The sequence below is a fragment of the Lactuca saligna genome, chromosome 7, assembly GCF_052625555.1.
Source record: "Lactuca saligna cultivar CGN05327 chromosome 7, ASM5262555v1, whole genome shotgun sequence".
Taxonomy (NCBI): Eukaryota; Viridiplantae; Streptophyta; class Magnoliopsida; order Asterales; family Asteraceae; genus Lactuca; species Lactuca saligna.
In genome coordinates, this window is record NC_136423.1 from 46,985,094 (window position 1) to 47,003,233 (window position 18,140).

The 18,140-nt window shown below is 35.0% G+C and overlaps 1 protein-coding gene and 1 pseudogene across 1 annotated transcript; both read right to left on the reverse strand.

The window, feature by feature from the left end:
• Positions 1–6,470: 6,470 nt before the first annotated feature.
• Positions 6,471–7,706, reverse strand: LOC145006898 (uncharacterized; annotated as a pseudogene).
• Positions 7,707–7,886: 180 nt separating this feature from the next.
• On the reverse strand, positions 7,887–10,352 carry LOC145006899 (RNA-binding (RRM/RBD/RNP motifs) family protein). The gene is made up of 8 exons (XM_078965922.1): positions 10,172–10,352; positions 9,557–9,655; positions 9,062–9,456; positions 8,828–8,903; positions 8,597–8,665; positions 8,445–8,510; positions 8,309–8,377; positions 7,887–8,165 (listed from the first exon to the last, which is right to left on the reverse strand). The coding sequence occupies exons 1-8, from the start codon at positions 10,280–10,282 to the stop codon at positions 8,094–8,096; spliced, it is 957 nt and encodes a 318-aa protein (XP_078822048.1). The 5' UTR covers positions 10,283–10,352; the 3' UTR covers positions 7,887–8,093.
• Between the last annotated feature and the right edge of the window lie 7,788 nt (positions 10,353–18,140).

The following is an 18,140-nucleotide window of genomic DNA, read 5'->3' on the forward strand; positions in this document are numbered from 1 at the left end:
TTTGGTGTGTTTTGTGGACTTCTAATTTGCTGACCGATTTGCCCTTTTCATCTCATAAATAATTAAAATATATCAAATTTTGAATATAACTCGTTTGCGGATATTTTAAAAGACAGCAAAGCTACTGTTTGCGGTGTAAAAATAAAGGTTGTTTACAATTCAATTACATTGTTCCGATGGGTACGTACATTTAGATGACATTTGTGTCAATGCTTCTATATATTAAGCTTAAGCATGCATAGAAGAGTGTCTTTTTACTAGGTTGTTTGTATTTCAGTTAAATGGCTATATCTGATACGTTGATAACAACCTAGGTACTTTCATTTTCTACTCATTATAGCAATTTAACCGAAATTATCATTCATATAAAAAAGTCATATTTGTAGTGATGTGTATAACGGATCCTAACTTCCCTATAAAGAAATAACTCATAATTTTTGTGGATCAATAACGGGCATTGCAAAGGATCTAATAAGAGAGTGGCTGAATTGGAGAATGCACTTTGTGGAGCCCGTATATACAAGCTAATAGGGTAACGATGAGATGGAAATCAGGATTGTCTATGAATCGCATAAGTTCATTTTACGAATTGAAATATATATGCATTGGTATCATGAAATTCAATCTACAATCATCCACAGGGACAAATTCGATTCAAGGTACAAAAACAAAAGTCAAATTACTAGAGAGAATTATGATGTTTAGAGTCAAAAGCGATAAGAAAAAAAAATCATTTCATTTTCCTTTATATAGCTTAACAAAATGGGTGTTACAATTGAAGTAATTGTAGTCATTTAATGGTTTTAATGCAGCTACTCAACTGGCGAAACCGCCAGTTATACCATAAATTGCCATTAAATACAATTTGAATTCAAAATTCCAAAATTAAGGAAACTATCAAGTTTACCACAACCATTTGTCAGCCGGGATCCAACTGATCTTATACAAGTATGCACTATGTACCACCTAACATATATTAATATATGTTAATAATCCTTGTTGATGTTGTTAATCCAATTACATTATAAATGTCTGGTGACACTAAAATTACCAACATAATTGTTAGTTTAAGTAGTCATCCCTTCTTTCTGTAGCAAAGGGTTAGGGAATGTTTGTGAAGTAATGCCTCTTGACCTTAGGGATATCAACGGGGGCAAACGGGATGGGGGTTGCATCCCCCTTCCCCACCCCCAAAATTTCCCCATTCACTCGCCCCTTAAATCTCCAACCTCCCCACCCCCGCCCCAGCCTATTATCCCCTATGTGTTTTACATCACCTTGCTAAACACATGCTATGTGTAATGACCCAGATTTCTATCCATCTAATCTGATGGAAATATCAAAGTTTTATGTACATTGCGGAATTTTACTCGAATTAATACCTTTACTTCCCAAGACAAATCACGGGTTTACAATAAAAAAATCTACATGCAAATCTAGAATAAGGAAATATATCAATAGCATCCTAGTATCTAAATATTCCATGTCTTTCAGCCTTCTCTTCTGGTACCACGGTTGTTACAACCTGAACCTGCAAAACATAAACATGTGCAACATCAGACACAATGTTCCTGGTGAGTTATTCTTCTATCTTTTCTTATCTATCTTTCATTCTCTTAATCATACTCTATCATCTAACTCTTTCTCTAATAGCATATACTCTATTCTTTTCTCTTCTTTCATATATCTCATTTACTCTTCTATACTCTTTCTTTCTATATCTTTCTCATATCATCTAGCTCTTTTCTTTCATCTACCATGTTTCTCATACTCTTCTCTTAGCCTCTTCTTAGGCTCTTCTCATACATTACCCATACTCTATCTTTTTTTCCTCTTCTTAGGCTCTTCTCATACTCTGATCATATTCCTTTTCTGTCTCTAACTTTTTTCTATTCTCTACTCTTTCTCTAATCTAATCTTTCTAGTGCCTTAGCAATCTGTTCTCATCTAGACCCAACGGTCACATGTCTCTTCTCTACTCTATGCTCTAACTCTTAGCATGCCTTAACATGCTCCATTTACACTTCATCTCTTTCTATATTTAACTTTAATGCCTTAGCATACTTTTCTCATCTTGATCCAATGGTCACATCTCATACTCTGGTCTTCTCTATCTTTTAAGGGAATCAACTTTCTACTAGCTCCTTCGAGTATTCTCATTCGGTCTTACATCTCTCTTTTATGATCTCTTGTGGATCCTTAATCTTTCTTCTTACTCTTGAATCACCCATAGATTCCATATTCTTAACCTCTTATGGGTTATGTAACATCCTAATTTTTATGACCAAAATTTCATTTTGATATAACGATTTAGAAAATATTTATAAGAAAACATCATCGTTTCACATCATTCCATAAAATCATAATCACATGTTTCAAAACCATATCATAAAATAATAATAATAATGTCAGAGGAAAATCCCAAGAATCTCATAATGCGGGAATCTTGTGTGAGTGATACGCTACTACCATGCCAGCTCATTCCCCTTCGATAAAGAGGTACCTGAAAACAAAACTGAAAACTGTAAGCATGAAGCTTAGTGAGTACCCTCATCATACCACATACCACATAACTAACATACTGCCGAGCAATTCTGGAGTGCCCGACGTATCCTGTCTGGCAGTTCTGAGGTGCCAACCTACCCTGTCTGGCATTTATGGGGTGCCAACCTACAATGTCTGGCAATTCCGGGGTGCCGACCTACCCTCTGGTTCAACTCAACTGGCTACGGGGATTATTTCACCCTCTACTACTACCACATAATAACATAGCATAAAGATACTATCGAGCATATCTGGTGTGCCCGACATACCCTTCAGTCCTTATGACCGTAACACGGGGACTATTCCCCCTACTACCTACTATCACATAACATCATAGCAGGCTAGCAGACAATCATAACAGATAACAACATACCAGATATTTATCACGAAGACAATTATCTATACTATCACTCTTACTAGTGGGTCGGCCTTAGTGTCTAAGACCCATTTCTACTAGAAGGTAACTCACCTCAATGTCGTGAAGTGTCTGAATTGTCCTTGATGTCGGGATCAACTCCTCTCAACTCCTACACATAAAAACCTTCATTAATTACCATTTCATACTCTTAACCCTTTCAAGGTTCAACTCAGGTCAAAGTCAAAGCCAAGGTCAACATCCTGGTCAAAGTCAACTTTTTGGTCAAGGTCAACATCTAGTTGACCCAACTCTTCGAGTTCCATAATCCTCAAAGTGTTGGGACTTTGATCCTACTCATCGAGTTCTCCTTTATACAGAATCGGAACCTTTTTGCTCATGACTCGCTGAGCTCATCCTTGAACTCGTCGAGTCCTGTTTCATAAAAGTTGAAGTGTTTAGTCATTGACTCACCGAGTTCTTCCTTGAACTCGTCGAGTTCTTCTTCATATAGTTGGGACATTGCCTACAACTCACCAAGTTTGTTCTTGAACTCTTCAAGTTCTTTGATCTTCAAGTCCATATTCATGTCCATCCTGTTAAGTCCTCTTCTAAACTCAACCAGATCGATCAGAACCCAAAAGGTTGGGGAACCATAACCCGACTCGCCGAGTCCCATGAAAGACTCGTCGAGTCCCCCAAAGTTCATGTCTATACACTTGATTTCAGTCGGGCTTAATGCATCCAGAACATAGATATGGCCTCCTAGGGTCCATATTACACTTAAAGTCATGAACTTTACGTCCATGCATGGGTCTTCAAGCTCAAAAGACCCAAAAATGAAGTTCACAAGGTACATGGGACTCCCATGGCCATAAAGTTGGCACCTTTATGCCATGTAGAAAGAGCAGTGGAAGTATAAAAAGAAAGGGAAAGTTTGAGTAGAAAGAGTAAGAGAGTTGGAATGGAGAGAAAGAAAATAGAAAGAAGATGGGAGATAGAAAGAAAATAGAAAGAAGATGGGAGATAAAAAGAAAATAGCTAGGGAGATAGTGCGAACATCGGTCAAGACTTCTATGGAAATATGATAGTGTGCACTTGGTGTAAGAGGACATATGTTGATGATGTGTCCATAAAAGAAAGTTTAAACAAGTGCAAAGAGAAAGAGATAGATATGTAACTCCCAAAGTGAGAAAAATTGGACTCGTGAGATTATGTAGATATGTGTATGTTATGTAACAGTTCATATTTGAGTAAATGTTAGAAAGGGAAGAAAATTGAACCTTATGTGTTATAAGGGGTAGATAAAGAAAGATTGTAAGGTGCATAGAATGGTGAGAAATTAGTGGACTCGTGATAAGAGTCTAAGACTAGGAATAGAGCCCCAGTAGAGAATGTGGCGTCCAAGTATGGTATAAGAATGAGAATATAAAAACATTGGGAGTGTCTGATTCCCCGATGTAAAAGATAAGTATGCTTGTTAGGATGTATCTATTGATGTATCACGCGTAGATTTTATAATTAGAATTATGAAAGTGATAGAAGCTAGTTAGTGAGCATCTACGAGTTAAAGTATATGCATTCCCAAAAATTTCATGTAGAGAAATTGGGTTGTAAGAGAAGATAGAAAACTTGTGAATCACGGAATGGAATGGTGAAAATGAAACTATATAAGTATAGTGTATATGCAGTCTTATGGGTACCACAGACACATGGTACTTCTTGTGATTCAATGGAATCATAAAGCTACCTCGGGATAGAGTGGGTTGTGATGAGAAGTGTTAGCATGGTATTTGGGAAGAATTTTCCATGTATGCATTAAGACTTTGGTTCTCATGATCAGTACAAGAATAGATGTGAAGGTTCGGTGTACAAACACTAAGAGATTATTGAGTTAAAGGTCGCGGTTATATGCAACAGTTTAGAAAGAATATGAAGTGAATATAAGTGATACATCACAAAGAGTTTAGAAGAGAATTAGAAAAGTGGTGGTGTACTTACCTATGAAATAAAGGTAGTGCATTGGAAGTGTAGCAGGTTATAGCCTACTTAAGAGTAGACGTGTAACACTTGAATCCTGGTAAGTTTCTTTATTACCCTTATTATTATTAATGTTTCATTTTTGGTCCTTGAGTTGTACGCTTAGTGTACAAGCTATAAAGCGAGTATGCGGGGCGTACCATGTGGTACGCTTAGCGTACTCATGTGAGGCAGGATCGGAACTCTGGACATGTACGTTCGGCTTACGTATATATATGCGGGGGCATATGTGAGTCATTTAGAAACCCTAATTTTCAGGGTTGGCCTCTATATAAACAACATTATAGATCATGAACTCTCATTTCTTAGCCTCCATTGTCTCTATAGCCTCAAGCATGAAACCTTAAGCCTCTCCTTTTGTGTTTTGAACTCATTGTGTTCATTTTGGTGGTTTTGGTTCATATTCAAGAAGTAGAAGCTTGGAGCAAGGTGGTTGGTCAAGGAAGAGCTTGTGGATCTCGTTTATTTGCTTCACTTCTAGCTTGTTTGATGTAAAAAGCTATGAACTTTCTCATTAGTGGATTAGATCTATCTTTTGTGTGTTTTAGTCCCTTTTGGCCCCAAGAATGAGATATAGTTGTTTGATACCACTCCAGGAGCTTTGAGTTGCCACTTTTGGTGTTTCTACGGTTCTAGATGCATAAAGTTGTCACCTTTAAGGTTTAGATCCATCCATGCATGAGTTTATCCCCATTTTGTGAAAGTAAAATGTTATATCTTGAAGTTGGGATATTTTGGGGCATGCAAAGTCACCTAGTCAATGACTTTATGGTTCTAGATGTTTTTTAGGGCTAAGCTCTGTGATTTTGGCTTCTGGTCTTAAGCATTAAGAGCTTAAGGTTGATTTTGGATTAATGGTTGAGTACGTTGGGCGTAAAAGTCCATACATGTGGCGTACAACCTAAGTTGCGTGTACGCTTAGCGTACAGCTGAGTACGCCCCACGTACTCAGCCTATTGAGCTTCACAGCTTTTGGGCCTCGATTGGGTCATTTCTTTGGACTTTGTTACTTTGGGCCTTAGTGGGCCACTTGGAATCAAGCTTTTGGGCTAAGATTTTAGACTAGGAAAATTGTTGGGCTTTAGGATAAGGACCAAAAAGGGGTTTGGGCCCAATTTGGAAAACTGAACCATAAGTGGGCCTTGGTTGATTATTTGGTTTTAGGCCTTTTAGATATTGAGTTTGGGCCTTCGCTTAAGCCAAACTAGGTGAAGGGTAAAATGCTCTTTTTACCCCAAGTGTGGATTGTTGGACTTATGGTTAGGGATTGGAATCCAAATATTAATTAGGTGCTATTTTGTATTGATAACTCGGGGATTCGCTGGACCATCAGTCAGGGATTTTTCAGTGAGACTCAGCAGTCGTGGTGAGTTTCTTCATCATGTTTAGCGGGTAGAAGGCACCAATGTCGACCCATGATATGTTCTATTAGATTACTCATTTTCTGTGTGACACTAGTATGTGTATTTGCTTATATATATATATATATATATATATATATATATATATATATATATATATATATATATATCATCTGCTTGATCTCCTCAAGACTGGGGTCTAATGAAGAATCCTCATAATACCTTTTTTTCTTATCATAATGCCCACCAATTTCCTTGTAAGAATCACTCAAGTTGGTACGATGCTGATCATACACAACAACAGTACTACGATACTTATAATGGAATCCCCCATCGGAAATAGAACTGCAACTAGCGTGATCACCTCCAAAGAAGACAAGGGTAAAACTATCTTTTATCTCCTGCTGGTAAGTCTCCGTGGAAAGCAAATCGAGAAATCCCTGATCTTATGATTGGAGAACTGGATGTTGACGATTAGCAACATTAATTCTAGGGCTAGATGGGATAGATAAGGTTTGATCATGGTAGCTAGAAGTATTTGTACTGTACAAATATAATGGAGACGAATTATTGATGATGATAATGGAGCATTAACATTGATACTACTATTTTGAAAAATTGATTGTGATGGGTAGCTGTAGTTTGTTGAAGAACTAAAACATTGAAGATGTTGAAGAGGTTTTCTAACTTTGGGTAGGGTGATTAAGTTGTTTATTATCTTCTTCTTCAGCTTTGTGTTCCAGTAGTTCTTAATATCATTGTCTGATCTTCCTGATAACTGTGCTGCCATTATTAACCACCTGCACATTAAGTTATTCAAACTTCTAGATTTCTGCATATATATTCACATCTGAGAGATCTTGACAAAAATCTCCATTTTTGTGTGCTAAATACCACAAAATCGCCCTTAATACATAATCTTGAAAAATAAAGTGTTCCTGCTACCAATGCTAGCAAAGAGGACACATATAACTTTATCTTCATCATCAGAAAATTCGCCATGTTTAATGTTTGGTCTTAGATAGTTCAACCATTGAAATGAGAGAGAGAGAGAGAGAGAGAGAGAGTACAGTGGGGTAGGGGTGGAAAATTCTTTTTTCTTTTTTTTAAAGTGAAAATATTATTAAAATACTTATAGAAAAAGAGAAAAAGAAATAAAAAGGGTATAACCATCTTTTTAAGTTTATTTGGACCAAAAACCCAGAAAAACCTTGATTTTAGACCTTCCATGCAAGTTGAAAACTTTTTGGACCCTATCCAAAGTTTTTTTTGAATACCACAGGAACTAAATTTGCAGTTTTGTTTTTTTTTTTCTTTGTTTATCATTTTGGTTGTAATCAATCGTTCAATCAGATTCTTTAGGCATCATGCTTTCTATTGGTACAAAATACAATCTTGTCTACCATGATCAAATATTCATCTCTAAACACTATAAATAAAAATGTAAACTTGTATATGCAAATATCGATCAAGTAAGATTTCATGTAATTCTTCTTAGTGGAGAGTTTGCTAGTATATATCAAATTACGTTTTTTGTTAGTCATTTTAAAGAATACTTTAGGAAGTTCTATTTTTTGCATTTGTAAAACTCTTTGGAGTTATTTTGTTTTAGAAGCCGGAAAAACATTCACCATTCTGCTATTGATTTCTATCTACATTGGAAAAAAAAACACAAGTTTGCTCTCAACATGTGAAATGACAATAATAACCCTAGTCAAAAAATAAAAAGGTGAAAGCATTTACATCATGCTATCAGTCATTAAGCATCTTAGCAAATGTTGTAACCATTAACATTAAGCCATGAGTCCATCTGTGTCCACTACATTGTGACTTTCTAATTCTTTCAATGTTGATCCAACAAGAGCCTGCAGAAAGAAAGTAGGACACAAGGGCAAATCTGTAAAAAAAGCTAGAACTTAATGTCTCCTTTCATGACTACTCTTTCTATTAAGCTAGTCTGTCTACATTAAGTCAAATAATAATAATAATAATAATAAGAGAGACTAACCTGGAGTTCCTCTTCACAGCTTTTAAGTTTCTCACTATATTCTCTCATATTAACAAAACATTTATGAAGCTACATCAAAAAAAAAAGAATTATATAACATGAATACACCAAAAAAAAAGGAATTAATGGGAATCACCTTAATCAACTGTTTCTTGCGATTTGAAGTGAGTTTTTTAGCAGATGCAAGTGCATCCTCTAGTTTCTGTAACAAAAAATAAAGATCATGAAAAACTGAAGGAGGGTAGAATTGTAATTTGGTGTTTATTATGAGGATGTTAATTATAAGACCTGGGACTTTTCCTGCAGCTTAGATACATGATCACCTTTCTCTTCTACAAGCTCTTCCATTCGATAAACCTAAGTTTCACATTAACACAAGGCAGTAAAACATAAAGCACAAACTTACTAATACTGTCTAAAAAAGCACCACAATTAACTATTTTTATTTTTGTTTAAACAGAAACAATTAATTATCATTATCATATAGATAAAAGCATTTTGAAAAGCAAAAACTCAAACCTCTTTCTGAAGTTCTTCTATTTTTTGGCGTGAAACATCGAGTTGTTTTGCAGCATGATGATCATTAAAATCAGAACTGCAGAAACATATACACTTTAAACAGCATTAACGTGATATTCTGTTGTCAAGCTCATGTTTAACCATATCATGTGATAGTGAAATTCCTTGATTTGGAGATAAATATAGTAATTTACTACAAGGGTAAAATGGTAATCTTACCCATTTTGTCATTTAGTTGTTTGATCTTTATACTTGTTTCCATTCCTATGATGAATGTCACTTCTTCTTATCTCCTTCTCTTGATCCCTATCATTTTCCCATGCTTGATCGCGTTCATCCATGTCTCTGTCTCTGTCTCTGTCCCTGTCTCTATCAGTGTCCCTATCAATGAAACGGTTGCGTGTCCGATCAAGATCACGTGCACGCTCATATCCCCTTTCTTTATCTTGATCAAGGTCTCTAGACCTATCCCTAACACGACCATAGTTTCTCTCTCTATCTCTACCCCTATCCACCTCTACATCTCTATCATTACTATTTCTTCGAAAATTGTCACGTTCACGCCCAAAGTTTGACCTTCCACCTCTACTTTTGACTTCATTCACCTTAACAACTCGTCCATCAACAGTCTGAAATGAAACAGATCCATTGATTCAGAAGATTGAAAAAACTAAAAAAAAAAGAAAGAAAGACATTAAGATGTGACCAAATATAATTTTATACGAATACCCTTCCATCCATATCATTGATGGCATCAACTGCAGATCGGGGATTTGTGAAAGTAACAAAGCCATAGCATTTTCCACCTACTCCACGATCATTGATTATCTGGAAGTGATATGTAGAAGCAGATGAAATTAGGTCATCTTCTATATATTGAGGCAACAAAACGGCAATATGAAAGTAACAAATACATGGATATGTTTTAGGGCAAATAGAATGAAGTTACTGAAGATTATGTGGCATTATTGAAATTACATGGTGAGTTCATGCTAACTGATTCTCAATCCATCACAAACGTTTAAAAAGTTTACTCTTGACATATTCTTAATAAAGGAAAACACTACTAACGATTTTGGTTCATCAATCATAAGCTACAAGTAATACTAATCCCTTCGATCATAGAAAAACAGCTCACTAATTTTCCCCAAAAGTAACGTTTAATCGCGGCGATTATTAGTTGTTCGTAAATGCACATCAATTAAGTTCAAAGAATATCATTCCTCTTCTTCTTTAGTCAATGGAAGGAGTGTATAGTATATACAATTGACAAATGATTTTATAGAAAGCAAAAACATAGAATCATAAACTAAATAAGGTTGCAAATTCACACACTAAGTTTACCTTAACGGCGATTATTTGCCTGTAAATATCGAAGACACTTCGAATACTATCTTCAGTAGCGTCGTAAGGCAGGTTGCCGACATACACGGAGTTCTCGTCGTCGACTGTCATTTCGTTCACCACCACCAAAACCTAATTCGCCGGAAGTAGGGAGTGGTGAGTGGAGACCCAATTTTGCAGAATTCTTATTGACGCAATGTCGGGTTGTACCGTGAGTACAACTTAGCAATGCAATTATTGATTTTGTTAAATATTTTAATTTCTTATTTCCATACAGCCACAAGTTTTTGAATTTTAAGAAAATATAATGGGTGACAAATTTTAATTTTTAACTAGGTGGGAACCCCCGCTGCTACGCAGGGTATGGATTTTTTTGTAGTTTTTGTCATTTTTCAGTAGCTCAACAATGCAACTTAACATTAGATAACATTTCATTAATAACTTATTCACTAACAAAAATGACAAATCCAAACCCTTGAGATCGGTTGGTGAAACTAAACTTCATCTACACAAACAAAACAATAAATATCATATGTTTACAGAAGAAATTTGTTTGTGAGATTGGAAAACCCCCAATACGAAATTCAAATTACATATAATTGGAAAAGCACAACAAATACAATTTCTAAAATTCTGAAATTGAAATTACAATCATCAAAAAGGGTGAAACTTACCATAACAACCATAATTTGCTTTTTGTTAACAACATTTAAACCGATATAACCGAGTAACAGGAAAAAAAATTAGAAAGGAAAAATAAAGCCTTAACCTGCACTCAAATAGAACACTACAACTATGGTGATTGTCATTCATAAGATCGTCAAGTTTCTTCAACCTCTCCTATTCAATGCAAAAACAAATTCCAATATTACCCATATTCCGGACTTTAAAAAGATATAAACAAAGTTTATTTATAAAAAAATATAAAATCATAGAAAATAGTGAGACTCACTCAGAATTTGATGAGACCACATCCTTGAAAGCATATACACGTTTCGCTGTCGAGTACACATGGAAGGCTCTCTCATAGAACAAATTTACAAAAAAAAAAATGTTAACTATACGGTGATTCAAAAAATAATTACAAATGAAAGTTTTTTAAAGTAAAAAAAAATTAACTGATGGAATACATGAGAAAGTAGGTTGGTATTTTGTGAAGTTACCTGGAATAACTTGTAATGTGTGGCAGCTTTTATCACATCCAGTGAAGTGGCAGAGTCAAGAATTATGGAATCTAAGTTTTTACCGGTGATTATCTTAATTTCATTAGATGTATAAGGCTCCTCTTTCAGATATTTTTTCATTTTTAACCAAAGATAGCAACCAAGTTATATTTTTTTTACCGTTTAAAGCAAAACGTTGAATATAAATATATTATAGGAGTTAGATGATGACGTGGCGACACTCGTGCCATGTCATCATTTTTGGTAGCCGAATGAATACCTTAACAGCAATGGTAGGGTTGGAAGACCCATGGGCCCCAACAAAGGATGCACATAAAGCTTCTACATCAGAAACGGTTTTCACTTTTTAAATTGCCTCTTCAGGTTCCCTTCCGAGTTTTATGCCCAATAAAATCTGCAAAAAATAAATAAATACAGAGTTTTCAAAAATAGAATGATTATTAGGAAAATAGGTGGAAAGTGAAAAGCAAAATTAGAATGTAAGAGAGGTAAATATAGAATATTAGTCGGCTACTTGCCACGTAGGCCCCATTTGTTATGGAGGATTTAGGGACATACAACAATGAAATTGGAAAAGGAATGGAACAATTCATTCTATTGGAATGAAGAAAAGAAACTATTTGTTTTGTTGAACGGAATGTAATGGGTCATTCCATTCCATCAAACCAATCAAACCATTAAAGCAACACAAAAATAATGAAAAAAAGACTTTTCTTTAATCTTACAGAAGCTAAACAACATTCAACAACATGATTATTGTAGTTTGTTGCAGCAGTTACAACTTTCTGTGATTCAGCCAATGAATGAACAATTAGAAAAGTTCTGTCAGCTGGCAGTTGCACATCAGTTGCACGAAGAGGGTTGAAATCTATTAGGTCAGCAAATCCCGTTTTTCCATTATGGATATTGCCTAGTTCAATAAAAAATACAAATTATAACATTGTACTTCTAAGGTACTTCCTATGCGTTCATTATACCATTCCACTTTCATTTATTAAAAAGGAAAGTATGATGTTAATTTTTTGCATTTAAGCACAAAATGTAATTACTCGAAAAGTTCATTGGTTTATGAGAAATATTATATGTATATACCTGATCCATTCCACCATATTATGTCCCAAAATGTCTTTCACACTCACAAGTAAGTTGAACAACTTCTTTTTGTAATAGAGTAAACAAAGAACAATATTATCAACAAAACATATCATACATAATTTGTATGGAAGTTATAACATAAAACTGTTTTAAGATGAAGATAGGAAATCAATGCAACAGTCAATTAATTCGGGAAATAATTAATTAAACATCAACAATTTGTTAAAACCCTCCTCAACATTCATAAATATTATTAAAAAAATCATACGACAACCATTCAAGTAGTTTTCACTTTTCATCAAACTGAAAATGTTTCCCTTCACCACATGTTGACCAAAAAAATATATAATTTAATTTACCTCCTCCAAAAGATATGTATCTGCTGATAGAACACCAATATCTCGTACAAATGCTGCATAATTTTATCCTCCACCTGCTAACCTTTGGATCTTTATTTTTTCATTAATTGTGGCATTTTATCAAACAGGTAGTAGGCAAAAAAAAAAGTCCTTATTAGAAATAGGTTTAATCAATCAAAGATGCAATAGAGACGGAAAAGATATAATCCATGAAATGAAAATAAAAAACTTTTGGATTTCTAGATTCATTTTAAAATAGAAGTCTGTTATGATTGTGGTCAGGAAAAATTTGAAAGAACGTCATACCTGATGTTGATTCAATGTATTTTACTTCAAAGCAAATGTGGTGTAAGTGTGATAGATTTTGTCCCACAACCTGAAGGTGGATCTCCATATATATGTCTTACCAGATTAAATCAAACTCCAAGCTCCCTTATTGCTTCTGGAAGCTCTGCAGGGAGGAAAGCTAGGTGCTGTTTGTTTTTTGGAAAAACCTCTTCAAATCTCTTACTGCTGCGCGGCACAGCACACGCACAACACTTTTCATCTCGTAGTTGTTTGTTTTTTAAAAGTATTCTGAGTCAAAAACCTCTACGCGTGCTGTGTTTGGCGCAACACTTGTACTGCCTTTTTTTATTGCTGAAATTTTGATTATATGTTATTAAAATTTTATTTCACATTTTTTCCTTTTTTTTTCGTTTATTCTTATTGAATTTATTTTTCATTTTTTTTAATATTCAATAATGATAATTTCTTGATGAAATATCATTATTTTTTACTGAAAATATCTTTATTTTTTGTTGAAATATCATTCTTTTTTACTGAACTATCATTAATTTTTACCGAAATGTTATACTTTATTAAATTTTACGTATTAAAAAGCTATTTTCGGTTTATAAAATTCGTTTATTTTAATTTTTTAATATCTGCAGCAGTATGTAGATGTTAAAAAAACAAACACGCTTCTTATTATAGTCTGCAGCCGTTTGGTCCACCTCTTCTACTGCAGAGGGTTGCAGAGGTGGTCCGCAGACTTCATGACTTTAGGGGCATTTTCGTCTTTTTCTCTGATTAATCTAAATGGGAGAATGCACGTGATTGAAGGTTCAAGAAGCTGCTGATTCTCTAGGTGCTGATTGTATGCCAAGATATGCTGAAAATGAATTCTTACTTCAGAGTTGTTACATCACTAATATTTGGCGGCTAATACCTGAGCAAGTAAAGTCTATCGTTAAGCTTCATTCTACTTGCCCATTCTTATATTCGAACAAATAAATTAAAATTAAGAACACACTTAAACAAACATGAAATTGAAAGCATATAGAAAGAGGGATGAACAATCGTCACCTGGGAATCGGAATAGCTTCATGAATTACCAAGGTAAAGTTAAAATAACCCTGATGAACATCCTTCAATGAAAACAACACGTTAATCCATCATCACCCCTACTCCTGACCACCACTTCTACACCATTCCCACTTAAAACAACCGTCAACCACCTCCCTTATTTCTCCAATCAAGCCATCATTCACCCGCCTCCATTACCACCTCGCATCCACACCAAAATCACAATAAGTTCTTTAATGAAAATTTGCACTTTGTGAATCATACATAATTAAAAGACATGGGTTGAAAAGCATATCCCTTATATGGCTAAAGTAAACATGGAACTGTAAAGTGAGGATAAGAATTGGTCTCTAAATTAGTAGGCTAATTCAGGCATATACATCTTTTCTAGAGCTACTAATACGTGGATAAGAATTGGGTTTGTAAATCCGTTTGACAGATGGCGGTTGAGTCAAAGGCATATACACATGCTTCTTTCTTCCATTCCCAACAGATGGCAGTACACTGAAACAGAAAAAAAAGGTAGATGGAGAACACCAAACCTGGAATAGCAAGACGACGGAGGAGGAGGGGAATCGATTTTCTAAGCTGAAACAGAAACGAAGGCACCGAATGTTCTCCAATCGAAGATGGAAGCTTCAATCCATGTAGAAAAGGAGAAGGTTTGTCGTCGACGTCACCAGCTCTTCAGTAGCATCTTTCGTTGCTACTCGATCATACGATCTTTGGTGAGAGAGCAAGGCAATAGGGTGGAAGAAGAAGAGGGAGCACCGGTGAGATTTTTTTTTGGGTTCAAGGTTCGTCTTAGTGGAAGAATCGGTGGTAGTTGAGGCGGTGGACTAACCCAAGCAAAGGAGAAGCAGTGACCTCATTGGCTTACATAGGAGCTTAGAGATCCAGAATTAGCTCCATCTTTTGGTGAATTTCGAGGTATAAAGTCCATACCTTATTTACTATTTGATTTGATCTACTATTTATTATAATCCTTTTGGTTGGTCTTGATGAGTTAAGGCCATTTGAGAAGCTAAACCTTGTAGATCTGGATGTTTTAAGGGGTCCTTTGGCATAAAAATGCAAACTTTATGGTATTGGTGGTCTCATGCATGCATTAAGTCATTTGTTAAGTCCTTTTGAGCTTTAGGAGCCTCATTTAAGCCATGCATGCACATAAAGTTGGCAACTCTACATGATAAACCACATTAAGGAAGTCAAATCTAAGTGTTGGAGTGAAGTCTTAACCATTTAAGAGTTGAATGAGAAAGTTGGCCAAACAAGGGGGAGTATGTTGGATGTACAAGCTGGTACGCTGCACGTATAAGCCCTAAAGCGAGTACGCTTAGCGTACAAGCTGAGTACGCCTCGCGTACTCAATAGTGGGCTGCAGAAGTTGGGCTTTTCGGGATTGAGCTTTATTTTGGACCTTAGGAGTCTAGCGCTTTATTTTGGGCCATCCGAATGTTATTTTGGGATAAGAATATTTTTGGAACTTAGTCTAAGGCCCATGAAAGGGTTTGGTCCCAACTTGGAAAATTAGGCCATAATGGGCCTTAGGTGATTATTTTAGAATTTAGGCCTTTGGACAATTTGGGCGTGGGCCTTGGGCCAAATATAGGGAAGGGTAAAAAGGTCTTTTACCCTAGTCTGGACTTTGAGGGTGAATCAGGATCCAATTATTAATTTAAATGATGTTTTGTGATCAGAGTGTGCAGATTTTTAGTGAGCTAGCAGCCATAGATTTAACCATGAGATTCAACAGTGCAAGGTGATGTTCCTCACCATGTCTAACGGGTCGAAGGCACCAATGCCGACCCATGATTTTGTTATGTTAGGATGCTAGATGTATGCGTAACTCTTGCATGTGTTATGTACTCGTATGCTTACTGGGTGGGGCCCAATGACCATTTTTGTATGCTATGTATCTTTGTGATTATTGCATGTGTTATGTGTTTATATGTTATATGTTTATATGTTATATGTTTATATGTATGTCGAGCGGGGCCCGATGACTAACCGATCTGTATACCTAGCGGGGCTCGATGTCGGGTGGGGCCCATTATGTGTTTATTTATGTATGTATGGTATATGGTATTTTGAGGAACTCACTAAGCTTTGTGCTTACAACTTTCAGTTTATGTTTCAGGTACTTCTAGTTCCAAAGGGAAGAGCTCAGGATGATTGTAGAGCATACACCACACGATTCTTCATTTTGTGATTTACTCTGATGCTTGATGTTGTATTGATACGATTTGTTACCTTGGTTTTATGTCAATGATATGGTTTACTATTTTGTTAATTTAAAAATGAAAATTTTCCAGATCTTATTTTTAGGACCATACACCACACGATTCTTCATTTTGTGATTTACTCTGATGATTGATGTTGTATTGATACGATTTGTTACCTTGGTTTTATGTCAATGATATGGTTTACTATTTTGTTAATTTAAAAATGAAAATTTTCCAGATCTTATATTTGGGACCTTTCAAGTTAGTATCAAAGTCTTAGTTTGAGGGATTCAGACATATTCTCGGGTGTGTCTGAACTCAAACTGAGGATTTGGTAATTTTTTTTAAAAAGAAATGTTTTAAAAGGAAAACAAGTTTTCTAATACAAGAAATGGCGTGGTCTTTGTGAAACTTCCTGGTATGAATTTATGTGATTGTTGTCTTCGTGACTCTTGCTAGTATGACTGTATGTTTAGCTGTAGGGATGAAATAGGCCCGTATTAGTTGAAATATACCGAAGGAGACGGAAGGGACTCAGAGAGTCAGAAAAGGACTCAAGGGTGAAACAAACTCGTACTTGTTTTAGCATGATATGTATGTATGATATGTGGTATTTGAGGAACTCGCTAAACTTTTTGCTTACAATTAAAGTTTATGTTTCAGATACTTCAAGTTCGAAAAGGAAGGGCATGGCCTGATTGAAGTGCATCCACTCATGTTTAGCATATTTATGATTTTGGGATTGTACTTTGATAACTATTTTCTTATTAACATACTTTTGATGGTTCGATATGAATATTTAATGGATTTTGTTTGATTTAAAAATGAAATTTTTACTTATGAATTTTAGGATGTTACAGAATGTCTTGCACAAAGATGTATCATTTGTCCGTTTTTTTAGTTCGTTCTCTTGTATTATTATTTGATCACACAAGTTTTATGATTTTTTGTAAACGCACATATATTAGAGAAAACAACACCTATATTTCAAACAAACTACAATGATCATAATAAACCAACAAACAAAATTATATATACTAGATAAGACACTTTGAAGTTGTTTTTAGGCCGTCTTGGTGGTTTCATCTACCAATAAGGGATAGATCTTAAATGACACTAATATCATCTGTGTCATTATTACTTAATATTTTTTTGAACTTGAGGATAATAAGATAATGACTAAGGATGTTCATTATAAGTTACATGTTTATTTTCTCCTACATTAATCTTCATTTTATGCACATATGATGATGACAGTGGGTATTGGTATGGGAATGACATACTTGAAATTTGTTGTTGGATATGAAAAAAAATTGAACGACATAACAAATCACTAACAAATGGAAGGAGGGGTAGGAGACTAATCTCCCTCCCAGAACCTAGAATGAATTACTTGCTATATATAGGATCTTTTGGATTTCCTAAACTCCAAGACCAAGAGATTTTATAATAGTTAATGGAGCAAATTGCAGATATAGCAACATATTTTGCTCTTGTTACTAATATGGGCAAATTCCCTTACTTTTTACCATTAAGAGCAACCTACTTGTATAGTTCTCCCCATAATAGTAACATACCTACATTTTTTAATGATAACAACAACATTATTTTACAATTTTAACCAATATTAACAAAGGCACTTGCATTTTACTATCAATATTGGTAATGTACTCTATTTGTTACATATTTTATTAACAGGAAAGACATATAACAACAAAAACAACAATTATACCGAGATCCCATAAGGTCATTGTGTAAC